Raw genomic sequence first — 20,218 nt, 5'->3', positions numbered from 1 at the left:
ACAAGATGAACAGCAACACCAGAAAAGGCTTTTGATTTAGCAAATAATACACAGAATAACTGACAAACCAAAAGTGTGCATTATGCTACCACCTCTTTTCTTACAGACAAAGTACACAGTACACACAGAGTACAAGCATTACAAGAAAAGACCTGAAAGTTAAGCATCTGCTCCCAGTGATACTTTTAAAATATGCTATTGAATTTTCCCTTTAGTCAGATAACTTCAGTTCGTCTGGATGCTTTGAGTGTGTTTCACGACCACAGTATGTTTTCAGCTACTGCTTCTTTATCTCAATTTAATTATTTTTGTAAAGTAATAAACTGAATGAGAAATATCATTAGACATCTTTATATTATTTTCTAAAATTACACTTCAGTGATTATTATAAATTGAAGCAAAATCAGAGAAATATCTTCTTGTGTATTTACTTTATAGATGTCTGTATCATCTTTTTTTCCTATTTTACAAAGAAATTCTCACACAATGAAAAGAAACTCACTTGAAATGAAAAAGCAGAAGATTTACAGTGAAAGTTGTGTGGTAGGTACAGAACCTGAAATTATTAAAATGGATTATTTTTTTATAGTTTGAATGATTTTTTTTTTTTCATTCAAATAATGCATATAAATTGCATATAAGCATTTCTATATCCCCATTCAGATTCCTGACACTGCAGTCAGGCAAGCAGGCAGGCAGGCTGAGAGCACAAAGCTGTTGGCAAACAGAGCACCCTCGTTTCCCTTCCAAGATGGGTTTTTGAAAATATACTTTTGGTTTCTGTTACCCTGATATGATCTCTGACTTCCTACCATATATTGTATCAGTTTAACCTGATACTACATCTAATAAACAAATCAGTGTCACTGCTGAAACAACATTGCTGTAAAATCTGTCACTCTGGGTATGTCAGACTGCTATTAACACAGCCATATTAGCACAGTTTTACTTTTAATTGCACCAGGAACTCTCACAATCTGTTGTGAGATTTTACTTCAAATTAAATTCAATTTCAACTCATTTAGTAGGGGGAAAAAAGCGCAGTAACCTATTGCTACTCTGCACCACAGTTTTCTTCCAAATTTTATTTCAAGATACTTTTCATAAATTCCTGTCACAAATAGAGAGAAGAAGGGATAAGTAGGAAAAAAGGACAGCTTCCCACATTAGTAAGTTATTACAAATATCAGTGGTAAGTTGTGCACTACGCTGCATTTACAATGGGCTGAAAACATGCATAAGGCAAAAGAAATGGGAAAAGAACACTATTTGCAATGTATGTATCATCACAAAACAAAAGGTGAATGTGACCATTGCTGTTGTAAAACACCTTAATAATAATGAGGAAGACTATTCTGCCTGCTAACAGCTCTACTACCTAGTAAGTGAGACCTATCAATGAATGAGAACAAACAAAACAAAAGATGTGAACATCACTGGTTGATGAGAAGCTGAATACAACCCAGAAATGTGAACTTGAAGCCCAGAAAGCCAACTGTATCCTTAGCCTCATCAGCATCAAAAGAATCTGGCCAGCAGAAAGAGGCAGGTGATGCTCCCTTTACTCTCTCTCATGAGATCCCACCTGGGCTGCTGTGTCCAGCTCTGGGGCCCCAACACACAAAATATGTTGACCTGTTGGAGTGAGTCCAGAGGACCGTGGAGACATCTGAGGCCTGGAGCAATGCTCCAGTGAAGACAGGCTGAGAGTTGGGGTTGTTCAGCCTGGAGAAGAGAAGGCTCTCAGGAGATCTTAGAGCACCTCTCCAGTACCAATGGTACCTACAAGAAGGCTTTTTTACAAGAGTATGTCATGACAAGACAAGGGGAAATGGCTTCAAACTGAAAGAGGGCAAGTCTAGACTAGATATTGGGAACGAATTCTTTACTGTGAGGGTAGTGAGGCACTGGAGGGGGTTGCCCAGAGAAGCTGTTGGAACCCCCAACCCTGGAAGTGCTCAAGGCCAGTTTGGATGGGACTTTGAGCAACCTGGCGTAGTGGAAGGTTATCTAAGCCCATGGCAGGGGGCTGGAACTAGATGGTCTTTAAGATCCCCTTCCAAACTAAACCCTTCTGTGATTCTATGAAGAGAATCTGTGGGTGAAGATTATATTATGGACATATAACCTCATACAGTCAAAATTCTTAAAACGGAGGTATACAACTCATCTGCACTTGCATTAAACATGGGTGAAGTACAAAAAAGTGCACATGAAGACAAGTTAAATATATCTTTTAAAATATTCATATATTCAGAAGCTTCTAACAAATCTTGCCTCAGTTTTACAGCATACAGTGAAGATTCCAGAGCAGTTTAAATAAAGTAGAATAGAAGTGGGAAATTTTTGATTCAGCCACTGATTTTTTTAATGTCCCAATTTTTTTTGAGTCAAAAGTTTCCACAACTTTAGTTTACAAATCAGGTCTGCTAAAACTGGGCAAGAGGGGCATCTTTGAAATTGTAGACAACCTGCCAGAGAAACAGTATGTTCTCAAAATAATAGTAAGTTCCTTCTTTTAACAAGGTTAGGTTTCCACATTTTTCCCTGAGATTACATGAAAAAAGGTATGAGATCCTGCTGGTTTTCAGCTGAAGAAGGTCTACCTTCAAGATAACAAAGCCAGTAATCATATTTGATGCCTGTGAATAACTGAAGGTTGGACCTGAAAGGTAAACACATAAGACAACTGGACTATTTTATGCTTCAAACAATAACTGAAAAGAGTTGATAAAATGCTTAAACAATATTTGAAAATTATGTGCATGAGTTGGGTGACAAAGAGAAAAAACTATTCCTGTGAAAATAGCCTATTCTTAAAGCTGTTTTCTATGAAGAATGAAATCTTACTCTATACTTCTCATTACTTTGTATTACATATGGTAACACCTTCACTGATCTTTTAGAGAAGACAGAAACAATAGTTACAGGGATACTGGCTCCCATCCAGGGCCTGAACAAAGATTAGTCTTCAGTCTTCTTTTCATAGCCATTTGGTTAGACTTTTTTAGCTAGAACTGGCTATACTTTAATTAGAAATTAACAGAATAAAGTTGGTTATTATGTTCAAGATTTGAACAAGCAGCATTTACTTGAGGAATTACAGCAAAATTGTGCATATAATAAAATTTTTCAATTATTTTATACTTCTGAATTTGCCAGGCCTCATTTTCCAGTCCTTAGCTCTTGCCATTTCTTTCCCTCCTTATCCAAGAGCCCTTCTGTGGTCCTTTATTTTCTCCCCATGAATGCACCTCTACAGTCTTAATCTTCAAGAAAAAGAGCCCACTTAATCGCCCACTGTGACATGTATAATTGCATTTATTCACAGGTAACCACAAAATTGTTTTTATCTGTAGAGCACAATTCCCTACACCATTTCCACAAATACAGATTTGTTTGACATAGCTGCCTGAATGCAAGAACAGAAACAACATTGGTAAAGCAATCCCAGAAAAGACACAGTACAATTCCAAAGCTTTACAGGAGTTTAGCTTTACCTACCCCCGTTCCTCTCTTCCAGCTCACCTGGAATTATCTACTAAGAATGTAGAGCAACTGTGAGGTGAGAAGAATATGGCTTATTTAAATACCTGCTATGGGGAAAAATAACTTAAGGGAAGGTTTAAGTCATCTAAATTTATGCACATAAACCTATAATGCATCTACACAATTTCTTTAATCAATTCAGTAAGCAAAACACACAAATTTGTTTGACAACACATATTTTCCTTAAAAAGGTAATTGACTATCATTAATTCAGCTTTACAGCCCTAAATTCTTCTTTCAAATGAATTCAACTTGTCTACAATTTTTCTAGAGTAGCTTTGTATCTACTTGACATTGATTTCCAGAAATACCATCTCCTTCTGAATGCTGGAACAACACAAGCTGGACTTTCTCTTTCCCCATTCAGTAAGAAATTACAAACTAATGTCTCTGGGAACTTAGCACTTTTGTGTAACATCCTTGTTAGTATTTGGCATCCTTACTCTATGGAAGAACAAATTACCCTGCCTTCAAAGAGAAAACAATGGCACTTACTGAAAAATCCTCCTATTTTCCGTCTTTATGAACAATCTGCAAACAAGTATATGAATACATTTATTCCATGATAGGTGTCTTTCTGGTTCCAGTCAGTCATGGATTATTCTGCAGTATTTTAAACTTTTCATATCTATACTCTAAATTTGCAATGCATTCAGTGGTGTTTATACATTGCTTTCCAATTGTAGTTGTTGTCTTTGCTTTGTCACTACATTAGAATAGGCTTTCAAGCCAGGACTACCCTCTTTCTTGATCGCCAAAAAGCCACTATTTCACAATCTAATATAACCTTCTCAACAAGCTTTCAGCTTTCAAGTTTGGCTAAATACATTTGCCCCACCTACTGAACAGAAGATCCTCTGCAATGGAAAATTAACTCTTTCAAAAATGAAACACTGAACACTGGGTTTATTCTCAGTTCGCCCTATGCATCATAACTTGCCACTCCGGCAGCAAGTGGCTTCCAAATCCAGTAAGTTTGTTTATTATAACAGAACACAAAATAACATTTCTTGTGTTAGAAATGGGCGATTTTTAAGCACTGGCTGCAGAGGACAAGTAGTCTAGGCTCCCAGCACTGTTCTTCCACACATTTCGGAAACATGTAATGATTCGGTTTTTCTGGTTTAATTCACCGGGTTGTGAAAGTAACATCTTTTGGGTTTTGTTAGCTGAGTCTCAGATCTATATGCATCTACAGGAACTTCTACTGAAACTTCTCATTCTATTATCCTCAGTGAAATTTTCCAAAAATTATTTGCTACCACCATTATTTGATCTTCTAGTAATCATTCTAATCCAATGCTCACTTCTTTCCATGGTCACCTAACAAGTTACCAGTCCATTTCATCAATTTCTATTCTTTCTCATTCTATTGCTGAATCTGATTGTTCAAAAAGAAATAAAAACCACTCTGTTTTCTCAGAGATACAATACTGAAATGTTATTTCTGAATGAACCATGTTCTTCTGTTGAACCACTGGGTTACACACTACTAAATGCTTCAGTCCCAGCAGAAAGACAAAGATCGGTATTACAAACTGCTGCTCAGTGTTATTTCTTTGACCACTAAACAGCTGATTTCACCATTGGCCATAGATAAACAAAACCCAGCTACCCTCAGCCAACATCAGGAAAAATACATGTGATGTTTCTCCACACATTCCCATGGACAAGTTATCATCTACTGAACTCAAACCACCAAGTCTGGCATTACTCTAGTTCTGGGAGGACTAACCTGCAGTTTACTATTGAACTTCCAAGTATATAAATGCTCAGGGAACAGAGAAAATTATAGCTGCCAATTCCCACCAGAGCCTCAGACAGTGCCTATGCATACTTAGCCAGAAACATAAAACTGCCATTTCCTTGCAGAACTTCCACCCAGAGTAGAACACACCACTGGATCCATACTGTTTCAGATGTATCATTCCAGCTGTAAATAGAACTACAGAACTAAATTTTTCCATGTTAGTTGTTTGTGTCACCAACTTAAGAACCCTAGTTCTTCATTGTTTATTTAAATTCTGATGTCTGTTGAAATACAGTAAGAATATAGCCCATATTTAGAGATGACATCTGTTTTGTTGATATCCCTGCATTCATTTCTTGTTTGAAATGATGTAATTCAACTCGCCTTTCTCTTCATGAACATACACATACAACTATTGCTTTGTTCATGTAATACATAAGAGATACTGCAAATTATTTTCAAAGTCGTGCCATCTACTCATATGCTCTACAATGTACTGATAATTTACAAGTTGCAAAAGGATAATCTCTCAAAGACTCACTACTAACCTCTGTGTCCCACTGGATCTCTCAGCCAAAAGTACTTCTTTTAAACTTTTTTTTTCATCCTTGGTCTGGTCAATTTTTTTTTTTTTTTTAACTAATAAAGAGTTTTTAAAGTCAGTGCACAAAAATTACTAGGTTCAAAGGCAGACAGAGCTTGCAGATATCTTTTGGCCTCGATAATTTTTGTATGCCACCTGGAAACAGAAATCCAGAGCTTTTCTTTCCACTTTTAATTATGCAGTTATATTGAAAAAGTATGACTATCCAGTAACAATACTTTTTCTCAAAACTCAAAGGTGACCTAGGATCTGTACTAATTACACAATCATAACTGCCTCAAAACAATCAAAACCAAAAAAATTCCTGTGAATTTGTATTTACCCTGGGTTTGGCTAGACGCAAGTGTTCGTAACTACAACCCTGTGTTGCTGGTCCTCTCATATCCTTTCATATCTCCACTCTTATGACACATCTTAGCTAACAGATACAAAAATACTTACTGTTCAAACACTTGAAAAGATCAAAGGGTAAAGCAAAAACAAGGTCCAAACCTTGTTGGAATGCCATCCTTTTGGTGGGGAACAAATATTCCTTTACAGCAAAACAGAAACAAGCTTGGTATAATTCCTTTCTGCTCTACAGGGATACTTTGAGAAGAGAGTAGAAGGAAAATTTTGTAATTAGAGAAACACAATATAAGTACAGTTTTCAGATTTTAGAATTACAGAGTTAAATTCACTAACTGCAAAATAAGCAAACAAAAACTGGGAAAAAAGAACTATGAGACCTAGCTTTTACATTTAAGCCTATTAATGAGAAAAGACAGGATGGTGTAATTGCTAAGAGCTTCTTCCACAACTTCTCCTTCCATCACTCCTTCTATTCTTCATTTCCAACCAGTTCTTCTTTCAAAATTCCGAAGTTCCTCTGTTTCAGCATTAGGTGCCACTACAAACCCCAGGTATATCCTCTAGCTCTCAAAACCCCAGACCACCTCATGTATTACTGTGGTGATCTGTTAACCCATTGCTTTTCCTATTTCACATTGTTCTCCTACTTTTCCCTGCCCTAGCCCTGGCCACTCCCTCGGGTTCTCCCTATTGGCTCCTGTACCCCAACCCCGCCCAGGGACCACCCCTGAGCCCTTCACAAAAACCCCCCTGCACCCGCACCTCGAGGTCTCTCTGCCTCTGGGGATCACTGGGGCAAGGTGAGATTAAAGTTCTCTCAAACCCCTCAGGGAGACCCTTCTCGCTTCCTTCACCATCACTGGTTGTAGCGCTGCTGGCTGCCGGAGCAAGATCGCGGGGCCGTCCAAAATGGACTCCGGGTCGCATTGCCCTAAGCATCCCTGCTGAGCTCTCAGGGAGCTACAGCCTGCTAAGCTAAATCTAGCACTACAACATATTAACAAAGCAAACGGAAGACACTGTAGTTGCAGTGTAATTAGTAATTTTAAGAAATAATAAGTATTGGCTTAATCTCAAACACTGAACTGAATGTGCTACCAAGGCAAACGCTATTTGTACTCATGTGCCTATCCATACACACAAAAGTTTAAATCCATAATAACTTATCAACTGCATTATGGGTGCAGTTATTCTGCTGTCCTGACAATAATTCCTCTCCAAGAAGAAAACACTTTGTGACAGTACATGACATCCCCCCTCCCCTTCCTTAGTTATTGTTCACTATCATCTCTTTCCCATTGGAGTCCTCAAGAGCTGTCAGGCCCTAGATTTTACTCCGTACCTGCTGAAGCCTAGCTAAATGTAATATTGGCCTACAACCAAAACTTCTATACATTAGATCACACAATGATAGTCATAACTGATACTAACAATGAAATAGCAACAATCAGATATAGGGAATGGATGATAAGGACTTTGAAAGAGTAAAGCTTTCCAGAAATACAAGGAACAACAGGTGTGGACATCTGTAACTGAGAAAGAAAAAAGCAAAAGACAGAAAATAGTCTTTGATGGGCCTGGGACACAAGCTTTTATAAATACTCCACCAGCTACAGCAAAAGCAACTTGAACACACCATAATCAACTTCTGACACAGGCTTGCTACCAGGCCATCAGTAACATATCTCTTAGGAACAGGTTAACACCACGACAGAAAGCGGAATACTAAATCCATTTTAAAACATCTGACATACAGCCCTCCGAAAATTTCTATGTACTTGAGACTAAAATTACCAAATACTTAATAATACAACAAAATCAATTTTTTTGAGTGGTTACAGCTAAAACATTAATCTCATCAATACCAGAAATCAACTTAATGCTTACAATGCTTAAAAAAAATATTTTCACAATTCACTCCATATGGCAAACTTAAAACTTGTTTATGGTTGTTTAAAGGAAACTAGGCATCAAAAAATCCCAGAATCACAACTGTATTTGGATTATTTTTGTTGAACTGTATGCATAAAGAAAATTAAATTCCAAACCCTGGTAATTCAAAAGGGTATGTTGAAAAACAAAATTGTAACAGGACTTTTTTCTGGCATCAATTCAAACTTCAGTCTTTTCTCTCCTGTGCCTGTAATTATTTAATGTCTTCTACTGAAATGGCTAGAAAAAGAATGCATGCCAGAGATTAGGTAAAACATACAAAATATTTATGTAAAATGCTTTGTCTAACATCAGGTTTCCAAGCTAGGAATCCTAGTCACAGCAAAACACAATTTGATGGTAAAATCTGTGTGTTCTGTCTGCCTTGCTCAAAGAGGATAAAGAGGTCATATACTATTGGCCTCTTACTAATGAAAAATTGTATTAAGTTTTGAAAGTCAATTTATTACATGCACATTAATTTGGTATTTTACAGTCAACAGTTCAAATTAATGAACTTGTTAGATACTATCAAGATTTTCCTTTATTTCAAAAGTCAGTAAGAAAAAAATTGACCTTCCCACCAGAAAGGGGTTTTTTTTGGCCTGGAATACTACAAATAAAATTTGCACATCTAATTTTTGCAAAATCTTTCATCTTATAACAGAACTTCAGGAAAAACATAACAAAGCAAAATAAAAAACAACTCAACTGAAAGGAACAACATGAAATTGAAGAACATGGATATTACATTCAGCTACAGAAAGGCACAGTATTTTTTAGTCCAGACAATTTCAGTGAAGGTCTGGCAGTGTTACTGCTAACACCACTGGAGACAGAAGAAAAATGTTTTAGCAGAATATTTGCACTTCCTATGGTTGCAGATGCACCACCTGAAGCAGTGGCACTAATGCAGATGGCTCTGAGCCAGTAATATAATTCAGTCATTCTCAGCAGGACTAATTACCCCAGAGCAAAGAGTCAAAGCCATGTAATTTCTATTAATCAAATAAGTTCACTTACCCCTACAGAACAATAACTGTGCTACATAGATCTGTGTTATATTATTTTGGAGGACACTAGGTACTGCACAAGGCAGCAAACTGTAAAGCATCTAAGTCCCTAAGCAAAAGCACAATGAAAGCAAATTTTCCCTCCAGTTTGATGAGTGTTGATTCTTATGAGCACGGCAGTGTTAGTATCACCAAATCTGTCTGCTCTGTGTACTAGCAGTGAAAGACTTCACTGACATGACAGTAACCAAGTCCATCCTCACTTTAACAGCAGACAACGCAAGATCTGGCTTGGCAATTCTACGCTGTAAATTATTGCTTGGAATAGAAAAAAAATAAAGTTCATCACTGAACAGGATACAGGAAGAAGGCAGCAGTGAAAGAGAGCTGCCACAGTATCCATGGCAGGTGTTCAGACAGTTTACCATTGCAAGTTTAGCAATACTTGTGTACAGATACATAACACATATTGAATGTTACTGCAAAAACTGTAGCAGCTAAAATGAAACAGCTTTTAGACAATAATATTTAACCTGAGGAACAAATATTGCAGTCAGCCAATCTGCAATCACTTCAGAATAAGTCACTGTGTATTAGTTAGATTACTTATGCTATTTTAATACTCAATTAATAAGGTACACCGTGGAAATCATAGGTAAAGTTAATTCCACCTTGCAACAGATATGGCTAACTGGTATAAAATAAACTACTGTGAATACTTACTACTAAAATAGCAAATTAGAACTGTTGTTTCCTGAATACTAACTAGTAGTGCTTAGTATTTTGATGCATACAAAACAATATTCATCACTGATCCCAAATACTAAAAAACTTAAGAGAAATAGAGTAACATCTTTCTTAAAAACAGTTGGACAGCTTGCCTTCTTTCCCAGAAAAGGGGAAAAAAAATTAGATACAGGACACTTCCATTCACATAGTCAGTATTACTTCCTTTTTCCTGCTCACTGCATTCTCCTGGACCAGACTGACATCATAGCTTTTGAGGGTCAGTTTTTGCAGCACTCAAGTAACACAATGAACTGAGTGAAGTTTCGTGAATGTCAGTCACAACCAGAAGAGAAGTAATTCTGTCAGAGGGTTGAGCTGAAGGTCTTTGAGGAGATTTATCTGTTTCATCTGAAGGAATGATAAGAAGAGGCTGACTTGAAGTGATGGCATGAAATTTCCAGTCACACTGTCCTAATAATATTCCAGGAGGTATCTGGGAACAATGCCCAACAAACCAACTTGTAAAGAATATTTTACATCAAGAATTCCAATTTTAAAAATTCCAATTAAAAAAAAAAAAGCACAAAAAAACCAAAAACAAACAAACAAACCAAAGCAAAAAACCAAAACCAAATAAACACACAAACAACCAAACAAAAAATCCCAAAACCAAAAAAAAAACCAACCAAAAATTGAGGGAGAAGGGGAACATCTCCAAGAGTAACAAAGGATTGGTAGCAGATCACCTTACTGAGTCTCCTACTTCAAGGCAAAACCATCCCTATCTAACTGTCCCTGCTCATTGTAGAGGAGTTGAACTAGATCAGCTTTAAAGATTCCTTCCAACCCAAGCTATTCCATGACTATATGATTTTATTCCTGTTACATGCTCTGTGTAAAACACTTTTAAAAAGGCTTCAAATACTGACTTCATAGCTCCCCTGAAATTACCATTGCTGGCAGAACTCTTTCCTAGCATTTTAGAAAAAAAATTCCTTTGCCTCATTTCAGGCCTATTACTTCTTGTTTTGGTCACAGTGCATATGGAGAGCCACTTACTCCCTTCTCATCTGAAAAAACCTTTGTTTATCTGAAGAACATTATTCTCCCTCTCAGACCCCTCTTCTCCAAACCACAGCCACACACTTCCAGTTCTTCCACCCACTGACCATCCTCTAGACCTTCAGCCATCATTGCTGCTGTACTTAGGACTTTCTCCAATTAATCTAAGTCTTCCTTCAATGAGGCGCCTCAAAAGGGACTTGATACTGTTTGAAGCATGAACAAAAGATTTGTTTCAAGTGCCTTGTACACAACACCCTTCCTTATAAAGATGAGTACAAACTTCGTTGCCAACAATGTCACACTGCTACAAAATAAATGAACAAATGGCTTGCACTCAATTTTTGAGGAACTATCAACTCTCTCTGCAGAACTGTAATCCATACAGTAATTTCTCCTGTTCCCCCTCTTAACTACAACTATTTATTGCGAGGATTTAGCACTTGTCTGAAAGAGAAATAAAATCAGTTCAACTGAGACATATCTCCATTTTGCTAAGAATATCCTTCATTCTAACCCTGTTTCCCAACATACTTTCCATTCTTCTCTGCTTGATTATTGGTTGTAAATTTAATAAGGATATATGCCATATGACATCACTCAAATCATTAATGAAAACACAAGCCAGCTACAGAACACGTTTTAACACCACCTCGCTTGATATACTGCTGGGTAAGTGAACAACAGATGAAGGCTTTTGGGGTACAGCTTACTCTAAACTTTTGAATTCACTGCATGAATGACATTTTCATCTGGATTCTATTGCTGAGCCTGCTAGCGTGACACGGTGTCAAGAGCCCTATTTAAATCAATGGTGTCAAGAGCCCTATTTAAATCAAACTACAAGACAGTCATTGATCTCTCTAGTCCCAAGGCCTGTTATGCTGCCAACAAAGAAAATACGGCTGGTTAAACAGGATTCATTCTTGATAAATCTGTGTGTCCTACTATTTAATAGCACTTTTATACAGACTCCAACAAATAGTTTATTTGTTCTGGAGTTCCTTTGCTTAAGGAAGTCAAGTTAGTTTGAATTGTCTGAAATAGATTGCAGTAAGTTCTATTTTCAATAAAACAAGCTCTCCATTAGATTCGGGAATCTAATCTCTCCCCCCAGAATTCACGAAGATAACCACTAAGAACAATGAGATTACTCTGAAAAGCATCTAAGATACATTAAGATGAATATACATATTGTTCATATTTGTATTTATGAATATTATAAATCTTTATATACATACACATGCTATTATATACATGTGTATATACATACACATGCTATATATATGTACACAAAGGAACATGCTCTCTTTTCTACTAAATAGGCCCATTAGCAATAGAGAACAAGAAGGAAAACAGTACTTTCTAGGCTTATAATATTTGGGATTATAATATTGCTGTAATTAATGATATTTTCAAAGCTGGGGGAAACACAGAAACACAGACCATGTTGTCTCCCTACATCAAGCACTATTTTGTATTAGTGCATGACACAAAGTGGGTGATGAGCTGCAGTACCATAGATAACTTCACAGTCTTTACAACAGTGTTCCCTTTCAGTGGAAACTTCAGGGTACTACATGTAGCAGCAATACTAGAAAAGTGCACTGAAACAGAGAAACCTGAATAGTGGAAACACAAGGTCCCACAATGCAAACCACATTAAGACAGGCAGATAAGAAGTCATTTTCCTCATTCCATTGCCTCTAATTTCTACTCTAACTGACGTATCAGCTTTATCCAGGCTTTTTTGCTTTTTTAATCATGTATGATCCATATTGTTTACCCTAGAAAAGTGCTAAGTCAAATTTATTTCTAGTCTCCAGAAGAATTTTTCATGTCCAAGACTACTGTCACCATTGTGCAGATGTCACTAGTTCTGGGGTACACTTTAGAAGACCAGACTACCACCTCCTACATTATACCAGCTACAAAGAGGCCTTCCAGGCACAGCCAAATAACTTTTTTCAAATTGTATTTCACCTAGTATCATGCATTCCCTAACTAATTTCAATTTTCTCCAGCCCAGCAACACTTCTTCACAAGCTATTTTCTTTGAATTTCCTTAAATCTTGTATTGTGATGTTAAACCTAAAAAACTGGCCCAGGTAAGCTTTGCTCCCTCTTTATAAAGGATTTCGCTGGTTTTAGCAAGGATAGAGTTAATTCTCTTCATAGTAGCTGATATGGGCTGTGTTTTGGATTTGTGTGGGAAATAGTGGTGATAGCACAGAAATGTTTTCGTTATTGCTGAGCATGACTTAGACAGAGTCAAGTCCTTTTCTGCCTCTCACCCTACTCCACCAGTGAGGAGGCTGCGAGTGCACAAGGAGCTGGGAGGGGACGCAGCCAGGTCAGCTGAGCCCAAGTGATCCAAGGGATATTCCATCCCATACAGTGTCATGCTCAGCATATGAAGCTGGGGGAAGAGGGAAGAAGAGGGGGACATTCAGAGTGATGGTGTCTGTGTCCCCGTGTGATGGAGCCCTGCTTTCCTGGATATGGCTGAACACCTGCCTGCCCATGAGAAGTGGTGAATTAATTCCTTGTTTTGCTCTTCTTGCATGCCTTGGCTTTTGCTTTACTCATTAACCTGCCTTTATATCAACCCATGGGTTTTCTCACTTTACCCTTCCCCCACCCCACCTCCACTCAAGGATGAACAAGCAAGAGGCTGCATGGGCTTGGCTGCTGGCTGGGGTTAAACCACAACAGGAGGACATTGCATATGTAGGGTTTTCTCCATTTTAGCTAGACCTCAATAACTGACAATATTTTGTTACTTCTTTAGAACTATTTAGCTTTAAAGTAAGGTCATAGTTCTATCTTTGCCCATTCTCTCTTAAGTAACATGGAAGACAATGTTTTCTGGGAACAACTTCTATATATGGAAGATACCTGACACTGTATTTTAATAGATCCCTTCTCCTTCATTTTATGACTGCACAGCTTAGTCACAGAGTAAGTCTGAGTTTACAAAAGAGCAAAATTATGGCTGGCTCAAGAGCCTGCCGTGAAATACTATATATTCACAAGATCATTTAAGCAAACAGATTAAGTTGCTGCGACATAAATTATAATACAAGCATATATAGAGATGAGGAATTTACTGTCATTAAAAGAAGTCTAGGTATTTATATGAATAATGATGACATCAGGGAAAGAGAGAAATCCTTTGTTGTCCAGAGGTAGCTCTGTAACTGACAGATGGAATTAACCTGTCCACGCTTAAACTGGCCTTTTGCTGCACAACTCAGAATTTTTTCATCTCCATTGGATAAGTTAACTGGCCACTGTTAAAGACAGTAATTTCCGCATCCCTCATGGAAGACAGCTGATATTTTAATGCCTGCAGAATTTTTTCTGTGAAAGGGAACTGTATATAATGTACCATTTTCTTGTCACATTCTATTGTTTAATCTTGCTTAGGAATGTTTCTTTTTCACTTTATAAAATATTTGTATTTAAATACCACCAAGAAGCATAGTCAGAGCATATAATTCACTGCATTAGGCACTGTGTGACATCTGAATATTGGCACTTGTTTTACCTATGCAAACGCTGAATTGGATTGTATGATACAAAGAAATAGCAGTAGAGAAGCAGCTAATAGCTTACTCTGCTTTGCTAGAGAATCCAAAGTATGTTGGAAGGTAGAAGAGTTGAAGAAGTCTGGGGTTTAATTTTATATAAATATATATATATATACACACATACACACTCACAAATCACTTTTAATCTCTAAAATTACATAGGAAATTCAGTTTTTCTTTTTACTTTGCCAAAGTGTGAAGTTAATTTCAAAGAATGTGGAACTCCAGCACAGAGGAATTTCAGATCTACTTCAGCTCTAAGTAGAGATTGCAGTCAAAATATTACCAAATGCTTTCAGAGAAAGCATCTTCCTAACATCATACACTGAAGCTGGAGATCTGCAGACTACTAGCAACTTTAGGAGTCCAGAAAAAACTGCTTCTCAGTAAAAGCTACTGTTTCTTGTAGTTCCTCTGACTGACCCGCATTTCTACCTAATTCAAATATTTTATATATTTACCATAGCCTTTCCCATCACTGCAAAATAAACTTCAAGACAGAACTAAGTAAAAGCTGTAAGTGAACTAACAAAGATCAGCTGTAGGAATGTGTGTTAAATACATACCTAAACACGCACATTTGTGTCCCTCAAACATACAGTGTAGCAGTACATAGAAAACACTTAACAGTTATCTCAACATCAGAACACCTTACAAGCAATGGAAGGTATCTTTTACCACAGCAAGTGCAAAGCTTTCACAGCAATATCACAGTGCTGATTTTGACAAAGCAGAAATTATTCTGCACCACATGTACAATGAAAAGGTAATAAACAATGGAATGATTTTTTCGTTGAATGAGAGATGAAAGGGATATTCAGGAATATCTGGCTAAAACCACAGATCAGTATTCATCTTGGACATAAACCCCAACTCAAAAGCAAGCCTCTGGGACACAGAGGTCCCTATCCAATACCAGCCTTTCACACCACTCATGTCTACCACCTATTTACTACCATCAGATGTTGTAGTATTTCCCCAGGCCTCCCAAAGCTTTCATATCTCACCACCAAATTGCTAGCACCCAGTGCCTGTTCCCCATGCTTCCCACCCTCCTGACACCACAGAGCACCACATCACATTCCCCATCTTTTTGAAGCACAGCACTTCCACAACCTCACCCCAAGCCACCCCATCCCAAGTGCTCTCCTTCCACACACCACCACCACCTCTCTGCTAGAGATTTCCCACCCATTCCAATGCTTTCCAAGTCCAGAAGCACAGCACAGTGCTTCCCCAGTCATATCCCACAACCCAGGTTCCCTGCAGCACACTCCCTTCCCGCTGACTCCCACAGCAGTACTCATGCTGACTCCAGCCCCCATGCACTTTCCTCCCCTTGGAACAGAGCCACCCCACACCCAGCAATCACTGCCTCTCCACACAGGACACAGACCTCCAATTCCCTGCACCAGCATTTCCTCAGGGGGGTGTTCCCATCCACCCAGGTGCTGGGAGGCATGGCCAGCTGGGAAGCAGGAAGAATTCAAACCAGCCAAGGTGGGCAGTAGAGGGCAACAAAGGACAGGTAGCCAAAAATGAAGGAGGGATGCAGATGGAGGGGTATGAGAGAAAAAAGGAAGAGATACCAGGAAATAAGATGGAGAGAGAAATGACAATAGACAGGTACTTTACCTGGCCATAAACCATCCAGGATTAAGGATTAAATTAAGGACCCCAAGCCTTGGCTACTGCCATGGAGTGTAGAATCAAACTCAAAAGGGTCACCCAAGGGGACACACTTCCCTTCATCTTTAACAATAATTACTCAGACTTTGCTGAGCTTTAGGAAAAGACCAAGTATTTGAAAACGAGAAACTCAAAAAAATGTGGCATTTTAAAAAAAGAGCTTGCACTTTCTTTTGTTAAACAGTGAAAGAAAAAGACAGGAAGGCCAGTAGTAAAAGGCATTTTCTTTCAAAGAAAGAAATCCTAAAATCTACACTAAACATCTAGATTAGCACTAAATTGTACTAATTTGTTTAATAGGATCTAGCACTCAAATTAATCCCACAACACTTGCAATCCAGGTAGTTAACAGACACTATTACTTTATATATTCTGAAGCTATAATGCGAGAGCAAAATGGAAAGAAAAGTAAAAAGAATCAGAAAAAATATTCTACCTTAGAATGATATAATTGGTACTTAAGTGCTTCAATCAGACTGATATACTAAATAAATATATAAACTTTTTGTTTGCAACACAGCATCTGCCAGTTGTAAGATTAAGTCATTGTCTAATAATTTTTTCATCACACAATATAAAAAGAGCAGTAGTGACAAATACGCAAAATAAACTTCAGGATGATTCTGAATGTTTGATAGTTCAGCCCTCCCACAACCTATTTTTGGAAGTTGGAATCTGATACCATTAAATCAGAGGAGAAACAGCTGGCAAGATACCATATACAACACCACCAACTATCTCTCCAAGACTAATGGGATGCTCCTCATTGCATCCTGCAGCCTGCAACCTCCCAAGCTCAAGTACAGAAAACATTCTAGCAATGTAACATGAGCCTTCATGAGAACTACCCCATTATTCTTCCTAGAAGCCAATAAAATGAAGGGTAAGTTAGTCACTACTGCAGCAGAACACTTCCAGTATCTGAATTAGGTTAGGTATCTGTATATCATATCACCTATGGCTTTCATAAAAGTCACAGGGCCAATATCTTTCTTTTAGGGCATTAACTAATTTAAGCTATGCCTTATCATAGTGCAGTGTCTCCTAAAAGCTAAATATTTATCTGCTGCCTCTGAGGATGTTTTATAGAAACAAAAACCAGTAAGAAATTGCTTCACAAAACCAATGTTGCCCAAAAGAACACAAGTTATCATAGAATATTCACATTATTAACTACCTGTATTTAGAGAAGTCATATGGAAAAAGGTAAAGGACTAATAAGTTCTGTCCACACCATTTCTCAATTTAAATCAGGAAGTAGAAAGCAAGAACCATAGTAAAAAGTTTTGGGTGTTTCTTTGTTTTTTAAGTCAAACACTAGTGTGCATCATGTGAGTGCAAGCTAAAAATATATCTACAAGTAATTAAGACTTAAGGACTCACCAAGTTCATTGAGACTCTGGGCAGCTTTTGTTATCTCTCTGCTTCCTCCTTGCAGTTGTCCTTGAAGTCTCTTACTGAGATACAAGATGCGTATTATCCTCCGCAGCAAGTCACAGGCAGCCTGCAAGGAAATTGTGGCATTAGGGGATATTATCAGTACATTATTATCACATAATACCAGTACTCAAATGTGAAAACATCTTGAACAAAAAAGGAAATGTGAATGCAAATAAAAACAAAGAACATTAGAACATTAAAATCCCTTTTTTCAAAAATTTTTAATATGATTCTGTGTTATATAGACCAAGACTTTGAAAAGCTGGTAATTACATTCATGGGGCTACTGAGATTATTCTGTCACTACCCACGCAAAAACAAAAGAAACTCAGAACCCCATGACAGAGGCATGTTCTATTCCTACTTAGAAGTGAGCTTTATTTTACCTTGTGCATGTCTCTCAATACTCCTCCCCTCTTTAAGCTTTAGCAAAGTTAAGAAGTTGGCTTTGCCAATCAAATACTCATCCAAAATAAACAAAATGGCAGCAGTTACTTCAGAAGACAATAAAACTTGAAGACTAAATTGTTATTATAGGTATTGACTCTTATGGTAGGCATATATGTAAAAACTAATTTTCAGAAAAACTTTCAGAAGTCCAGTTACCTTCATTAAGCCAACTGTTAGTTCACATTCTTTCATATGCTTATTAAAATACAAGGCATTCTTGGTTAAAAATTAAGAATATGGGCATATATATAAATTTTTAGGAAACATATTCATGTACGTTTTTGTTAGCACCAAATTAGAGTAACAGGCATTGCTGACATCTGAATCAAACGTAACAGTTTCATAATTTTTCACTCAATTAATATCTTGAAATACATGCTATGGGAACAGCAACATTTTGGAGTGGGTAACAACTAAAGTAGAATTCAAAAATGCAACTCAGATTTCAGTACAGTCATAGGTAGGGTCCAATATCTGCAATCAGATTAACAAGAGTGGCAAGTGAGAAATTTGGAACAGGTATGACATAGTTGTTCGGAGTTATTTTCCCTGGTACTGAAGGCAAAGTCTCCTGAAGTATTAACCTTATGGATATCAAAATTAATTTAAAATTACTTAAAAAAAATATTTAGTATCCAAAAGACTTAGAACCTCTTTTTCAGACTCAAGTTCATTTATTGAAAACTAATGTTAAAGTGGCCATATGAAAACATGCACAAGTGAATAATTTCAACCAATATCCACAGCAGACTGTACAACCTGTCAGTCTCTTCCCTATGCCAGGACAAACTAACAAATCCACAAATATTTATAGTTTCATTTTATTAAACATCTAGACAGAACAAAAAGGAAAAATTAGAAAAAACCCCACTGAGGCAAATCAGGGAAAGCCCAATTACTCCTGCTGCTTCAGGCTCTCTACCACAGTCTGAAGTGCAAGTTTTCTAAGCATTCTGTGACAACTTAACCACATGATTTCTATTACCCTTACTGAGAACTAAGTGGGGCTTATCCTGCTTTGAGAGATTAATGTATTAATTTTTATTAACTCGTTTCTTTAATTAGAAAAATCTTGATCCACATATCACTTTCATATCTGTGAACTAAATTTCTGCCAGATTAATCAAAAACAGCTCTTTATATAGTGCACTATGCTTCACCAAATAAGAGGGCATAGTATTATTACTTTGCTTTCAAAATTAATTACTCTCTAATCCAACTGTGTACCTCTGGCTAATGTTTTTCCCCACAAATTCAACTTCTGTTATTTTCGAACCATTGTTTACTTTACATGCCAGAAGAGTATTTCTTTTTCGTTGACTTGTTGCTTATTATTTCCTGTCCCAAGAAACAATTTTTTAAAAGAGAGTAAGAGATAGGGAAAGTTACATTTAGATGCAAGAGCAAAAAAAAAAACTTTTGATTACTGGCCCTGGGAATTAGTAGGAGGAAAAAAATCCAAAGACACTGAAGATGCACTCTAAATTTCATAGTGACTTCTACTGCATTGTACCCTTGACAAAGATTCTGTTTCACCCAAGTATTTTCATTTATGTGAGCTGTTCAACTTAATAAAACTCCCAGTCACTGTAAAAGAATGCTATATATAAGGACATGTGACAGAAACAAAGAACTGTATCTTTGGAGTTGTTCACAGATGCCAGATCCTCTAACCTGACTATCCACATAACAGAAGTCTGAATTAATTCAGGGAACATTCCCTCCCTGAGTTGGACAAGTATGCTTTTCTAAAGGAGATGCTTTCATCCAAGAAGGAACGAATTCTACTGTTCAAGCAAGAATTAATTTGGAAAAGGCCAGTGGCTCCAGTTAGTCCAGGTCATTTTAAGTAAAATTAAACCCCAATTTTTTTTGAGATTACATGATAGCTATCTCCTGAAATTTAAAACAACATATCAACAATAACAGAAATTACTAGTACAATTTGAGTAAACAAAAAGCCTCTTACCTTTAATCTCAAATTAGTTTTAAGAAATTACTGAAAGAAGACTTAATTATAAAGAAAGAGTCACTTGAAAATGTTCCAGTGTGTAGC

The 20,218-nt window shown here is 37.2% G+C and overlaps 1 protein-coding gene across 1 annotated transcript in view; it reads right to left on the bottom strand.

The window, feature by feature from the left end:
- The window catches only part of COG5 (component of oligomeric golgi complex 5), a 185,545-nt gene that overhangs the window by 157,578 nt on the left and 7,749 nt on the right, over positions 1–20,218 (bottom strand). The window contains exon 6 of the mRNA XM_082280227.1: positions 17,656–17,776. Within this exon, the coding sequence (XP_082136353.1) occupies positions 17,656–17,776 (121 nt within the window). The remainder of the gene's footprint in view (positions 1–17,655; positions 17,777–20,218) is intronic.

The sequence above is a fragment of the Coloeus monedula genome (assembly GCF_965178545.1).
Source record: "Coloeus monedula genome assembly, chromosome: 4".
Taxonomy (NCBI): Eukaryota; Metazoa; Chordata; class Aves; order Passeriformes; family Corvidae; genus Coloeus; species Coloeus monedula.
The sequence above is the reverse complement of the archived record's forward strand: the minus strand, read 5'-3'. Positions and strand labels throughout refer to the sequence as shown.